General features: G+C 55.5%; 2 protein-coding genes across 2 annotated transcripts in view; one reads left to right on the forward strand and one right to left on the reverse strand.

Annotated features, from left to right (window-relative positions):
* LEXM (lymphocyte expansion molecule) overlaps positions 1-1,251 on the reverse strand; it is a 5,007-nt gene extending 3,756 nt beyond the window's left edge. The window contains exons 1-4 of the mRNA XM_009636179.1: positions 1,213-1,251; positions 708-812; positions 486-602; positions 155-292 (exon numbers count right to left, since the gene is read on the reverse strand). Of these exons, the coding sequence (XP_009634474.1) occupies positions 155-292; positions 486-602; positions 708-812; positions 1,213-1,251 (399 nt within the window). The remainder of the gene's footprint in view (positions 1-154; positions 293-485; positions 603-707; positions 813-1,212) is intronic.
* A 312-nt stretch (positions 1,252-1,563) lies between these two features.
* Positions 1,564-5,684, forward strand: TTC22 (tetratricopeptide repeat domain 22). Its single transcript, XM_009636180.1, is given in 8 exon segments — positions 1,564-1,610; positions 1,815-2,020; positions 2,594-2,648; positions 2,650-2,696; positions 2,699-2,709; positions 3,266-3,443; positions 4,521-4,690; positions 5,217-5,684. Coding segments are annotated over 8 exon segments (1,182 nt in total).
* Positions 5,685-5,814: the final 130 nt, after the last annotated feature.

A 5,814-nucleotide genomic window follows, 5' to 3' on the forward strand; every position in this document is an offset into this window, starting at 1 on the left:
GTCAGCCCCTTGTTGTTGCTGTGGGGCAGGTCGTAGGTGCCAGGTCCCAGGCCGCTGCCCTGCAGATGTGGGAGGAAAGGCAGCAGGGGCTGTGCTCAGCGGGGGGACAGGGCCACCCCACCAGCGTGTCCCCAGGGCAAGGGGCAGGACTCACCACGGCTGCTGGCAGGGCACGCTGCGGCATTCCACTGTCCATGAGCCCTCGTGTGCTGGCGGAGCGCTTGTCCCTCTCCTCAAGGAGGGTGTAGGGGTTCCCCTGGGGGCCGTACGTGCCAGGGCCAGGGAAACAGTCCTGCAGAGAGGTGGGGTGGCTGTGGGCAGCCTTGGCAAGGGGGACAGTCCCCAGCCCAGCAGGAGGACATGGTGCCCACGGTAGCTCCTCACCCTTGCAAAGGGCTTGCTCTCCAGAGGCACCCACCTGCAGCCAAGTCCCACAGCTGGCAGGCACCATTCCCCAGCATCTCCCGTGCCAGGGTGTGACATACCTTGTGGGCATCTCTGAACCGCCGCTCCCTCGTATCGCAGATCCCCCGGAGGCTGGAGGGCCGTGTCTCCTGCAGAAAGTCCCTGATGTTGTATGTTCCCGGGCCCAGCCTTTCCTGCTGCAGGGGGAGAGCGGGGAGGGTGAGGACAGGGCTGAACGGTGCTGCCTGCACCCCTCGGCCCCAGCAAATGTGCACGGAGGGCAGATGAAACCCAGTTGTTACCTGGCGCTTGCGCCTCTTCATCATCTCCTTGAACTGGAAATGGGGCAGCTGACTAAACTGGGAGCCCTTCTCTGCTCTGACCCAGCCAGAGGCCAGTGCTTTCCCCTGCAACACAGAGCCAGGGCACTGCCATCAGCAGTGCCGGAACTGGAGCATGGGGCTGAACCCATGCTCGGCCGGCTGTGGCTCTGCAGCAGGGTCAAGAGGGGTGGTTAGGGGAGGTGGACATGGGGATCTGCTGCTCCATGTCTCACTCCTCCGTGCTCTGTGTTTGCTGAGCACCAGTAAGGCCCCAGCGAGCTCCGGCATGAGCAGCCCCACATCCCACACTTCCACCCTGGGGTGCTGCCAGCCTGAGCTGGGTGTCCCAGACCATCACATGCAAAAAGTCCCCAAGCAAGAAGCTGCTTCCCAGTGGGCAGAGACAATCTGGGAGGTGATGAGAGCTACACCGGTAAGTCCATCTCTCCCCATGCATCCAGGCAAGCCCAGCCGGTGGCCTCACCTGGCTGCCCATGTCCCCAGGAAGCACCTGCAGCCCCATGCTGGCAGCTCTGGTCCCAGAGGGCTCTGGGGATGGTGGCAGCCCGTGCCATGGCAGCCGTCACCGTGGCACCCAGCATCCCGGTTCCCCAGGGAATGTCCCCTCCCTGGAGCAGACAGGGCCAGCAGGCAGCAGGGTTGAGGCAGGGATCCTGGTTGTAATGGAGGGTCCCAGCCTGGCTAAAGTAACAGATTCAGGGCTCAATCCAACCATTTACCAGGCTTTCATAGGGACAAATTATATCTAAGCTGCTAAAAATAAATTCTTAAAGCAACAACCCAACCTGCCAATCCCACTTTAGGCAATAAAATGATGCTCTGGGTGCTGGTGTCCTCTGTGGTGCTGTATTTGCTGCATCTGTGAGCACTGGTGGGTCTGGGCAAGGCAATCCACATCCATGATCTTTGCAGGGGAAGCTCACCAGCCCCCTTAACACCCATGGCATTTCAGACAAGAGCAAGCCAGGCCTGAGGAAGCCGGTTCCCCTGGCACTGGGCTGCTGTTTGGTGCAGAAAGTGGGGTTTGCTGCCCAGTCCCAGTCATGCTGCTTGCTCCTGTTGCAGGCCGGATGGGATCCTGCTGAGCCATGGCAGCCAGGAGCAGAAGAGGCTGCCCACCTTTAGCAGGACCCTGGCGCTGCTCCAACAAGTCATTGAATCCTCCAACAGCCACTACAGAGATAGGAGACATGGATTATTTCAGCAAGAGGGGAACCCCAAACCCATCTGTGTAAAACCCATCTCTAGTCCCTACACAGGCGTAACTCATGGTGTGGTGCATCCAGCACTGATGGATGCTCTGTGTACCTACATCCAAGGTAGCCCTGAACCTCAGATGATGATATGCGTTCTTCTGATTGATTTAATTACTTTATTTTTATTAGTGTAATTTATTTTCAGAAGTGTTGTCTGCTCATGAGGAACTGTCTGAAAGTACCCAAGAGTTACTCAGGAGCGCCTGCACCTTGGGTAGCTGCCAGGGTGCAGGGGACATGTGGTAATGTTATATCCCCCAATAACTTCATGAGGGGTGAATCCAAGACGAACCCTGCAACTACCACTTCACTGGGCATAAAAACATTGTCCTGCAGCCATGCACTTACAGCAACAACACTGGGGAGGGAATGAAAGTACTCAGGTAAGCTGGTCAGCCAGGCGTGTGAGCCAGCGCTGGGGGCTCACCAACCCTACAGGCTGTGTAAAAGCACATCCAGGGACAGTCAGAATGTGCCACCTGCCTGCACTGAGACCCCAAGCCCAAATGGCAAATCCTCCACAGGATGGAGAGAGGTTCGGCTGCTGAATGGCTTAGCTTCTTGCCTGCCCTGACTTCTCTTCCCTAGCCCCAGCCGGGTGCTACCTGGGGATGCTGCTAGAAAGCAAAAAAGCATTTTCCACCACCCACGGCGATCCAGGACTGTGGCTTCTCTGAGACGGAACCCCTCTCAGCTTTGGCAAGGTGCTACACCCAGCGCTGCTGTACCAGGGACTAATTCGAGACAGCTGCCATCACCTGCTTGGTCCTTCACTCATCTTCCCCCCCATCCTCAGCATTTTTCCCCCTGGAGATGCCCCAGGGCAAAGAAGAAAGGCCCCAGATGGGAGCCGAGACCCTGGGTCCCGCCATGTGCAGGGCACACCCCCTCTCAGGCCACACATTTGGCCTTGATGGCATAAATCAGCCCCCGGCCAAGCAGCAGGCGAGCAGTTCAGTGAAAGGCTGCAAGGACAGCAGTACCTTTATTAGATTCCCCCAGCACAGCTGGAAAAAATAAGGAGCACAGACAGGCTTTCAGGCACATAACCCCTGAGCTTAGCCCTCCATTCAGTCCCGTCTGCTGATTTAATAAGAGATATCAGCTTTCCCCACAGACCGCGTCTCTTGTATGGCCTTAAACCCTCCCGGTTAAAACACCGCCCCAGCGAATCAATCCAAGATGGTTTTGTCCCTTTGATCAGCACAGCAGGCAATAAGTCACTGATGGAAACGTGTTTCACTTCTGTGGCTCAAACAGGCGATAGAAACAGTGAAAGACAACACTCTGGTCCTGAGCCACCTGGCAAAGCCCTTCCACTTCCCGGGCAAGGAGGAGATGGCCAGAGGGCTATGAAGTATGGCACTAGATGTCCTGCAGGAGCCGCAGCTTGGGTGGCAGCCATACTGCACCTGGGCACAGCCAAGTCCTCACTGGGGTCAGCACAGTGTCCGAGGCGCAGGCAGGTCCCCTTCCCGCAGGGAACGGCCCCGCTCCTCTGCCCTCCGAGATAGCCACAGGCAGCGTTTGCATTGGTTGTTTAATTGCAGTGAGAAACACATAGGGAGAAGTAATTGCCTGACAAAACCAGTGAAGGCCGGTCTGGGAGTGAAGTTGCTCCCTGGCAGCCAGGCAATCTGGGCCAGACCCTGGCTCTGGCACCAAGGGACTCCCCCAGCTCCCTCTGGGCAATGTTACAGGATGCTGAGTCACCTCACAGAACTGGCTTGACTGTTTAATTGCTTTAATGCTCATAAATCAATCAAAATGTGTTCTTTAATCCCTTGATTTTGCTCATTTTCAGGCCCCTGTAAGCAGGAGCGCACATTAGTGAGTATTTCGCATTATAGAAGAATCATGAAGATTTCTTCAAATCCGATTTTTAAATAAAATAAGGACGCATTCTAACTCCCTGGTATTTAAATGGGATTGTTTAACTCCTCATAAAATGAGGCTCGGTGAAGTGAAATCTCCTCCTCTAGTGGAGTACTTTAATATGTGCTTACAACTGCTCTTCAGAGATGCTTAACCTCCTTTGAGCTAGAGGCAGGAGGCTGAAAAGTGCAGCAGAGATGGTCACTGGGTGCTGGCTGGTGTCTGTCTGCCAGCTTTGACTGAAGAAAGCTGAAATGACTCAAGAAAAAGGCTTTTGGTTTCTCAGCCCTTCTTCCAGCGCACTCCTACAGCCAAGCAGTTCAAGCCCTGAACATGTGAGGGCACGCTGCCCCCATGCCTGACCCTGGAAGGGGGAGCAGATGGGCGAGTTGCTTTCAAGGCCCCCATGATCACCAGGAACCAAATTTACAGCCAGGCTCAACCAGATGAGCAGCATCTCAGGGGCTTGCACCACCTTTCCTGGGGGTTATGCTTTGGACACTCAGGTGCTGGTGCTGGGCAAGCTGGCCTGGCTCTCTGGTGTAGCTTGGCACGGCCAAGGAGCTGACCTGATGCATGCTGGTGGTTTGTGCTCACATTGTTTCATCATCCATCCTGCTGCTGGGCACAAGCCGATGAGTTTCCTCTGGTCTCCAAATCCATATGAAGATGTATCTGCGAGACCTGGAACGTGCCAAGATGGGGCAGGGCCCAGCGCCTGACAGATGGAAACTCAAGCATTCTAAGAATGACCTCGAAAGGGTCCTCCAGGTTTGTCCATGACTGAGGACAAACCTGGACATGGGCCATGTGAGGATGGGCACATCGTACCCCTGAGATCCCAGGGAGCTCCTTGCAGTGTCCCCAGGCTTTCATTAACTCTTAGCCCTAAAGTCAGACCACAGAGACTGAGGAGACTGGCCCTTGTCTGCCTCTCCCTCCTTTTGGGCTCGGTTCCAGTTCAGTGCGAGGGAGACGGTGAGGTGCAGTGGGGCTGAAGGCAGGAACAGGGAACTGTGGGATCACTACAGTTAACACCAGCCTTAGCTGGGAGAGAATTTGGAGAGCTTACAGGATTGAAAAGCCACCTGGAGCCAAGCAGTAGGAGACATTTGACACAAGGATGGGAGCAGGACTCCAGCCTCGCATGCACACTACAGACACGATGCTGAGAGCAGGTCAGCCACGCTCTAGTACTCCTCTCCCCAGAGCCCGATGGGGAATGCCATCCTTGGAGGCAGCCGTTGCTCTCTCTTTTCTCCTGACAGCCCATTTTGTCCTGCCCCTCCTCTATTTACTATTTTTTACTATTACATGAGCGTGGATGTTGCGGAAGAACCGTTCCTGGTGGGTGAAACTCCTGGACAAAGCCACGGAGTTTGACCTGGGCGATACCATATCCAAACTGCAGCTCTTCAGGGGCGAATGCCTGTAGCTTAAAAGCCAGGAAACACTTGCCATGGAATGCTTCAAGCAGGCCATCGAACTGGGCACTGTGGGCTCCACTGAGAGCTTGCGGTGCCTCCCAGAGCCACTGCTCGTGCTCTTTGGCCAGAAGAAGCTGAAGATGGAAATGCTGATGCAGGAGGTGGAGCAGCGGGTTAAGAAAGCTGAGGAGAAATTCTGACGGCAGCACCTGCAGCAGGAGCTGAGGGTGGTCTGCCACCATTGCACGCTGGAGGTGATCCAGCTCTCTGAAGCCGCGATCGCCATGGGGAGGATGGCTTTGGTGAGGCTGATGTTTGAGACAACGAAGGTCGATTCTTCCAAGGGCAGGATGAACGAGCGGTCGCTGTCCCTGTGAGTCGTCAGGGTGGCAGCAGGTTCTGCAGAGTGGCCGTCTCTCTCACAAGCTGTCAGGACCTTCTCAGTTTTCTAAAACCTTGTTAATTAAAAAAAGGAGTAGAGAAACCCCTTGCGGTGTTAGCCCTGTA

This window comes from Egretta garzetta, unplaced genomic scaffold (genome assembly GCF_000687185.1).
Source record: "Egretta garzetta isolate BGI_Z169 unplaced genomic scaffold, ASM68718v1 scaffold163, whole genome shotgun sequence".
Lineage (NCBI taxonomy): Eukaryota > Metazoa > Chordata > Aves > Pelecaniformes > Ardeidae > Egretta > Egretta garzetta.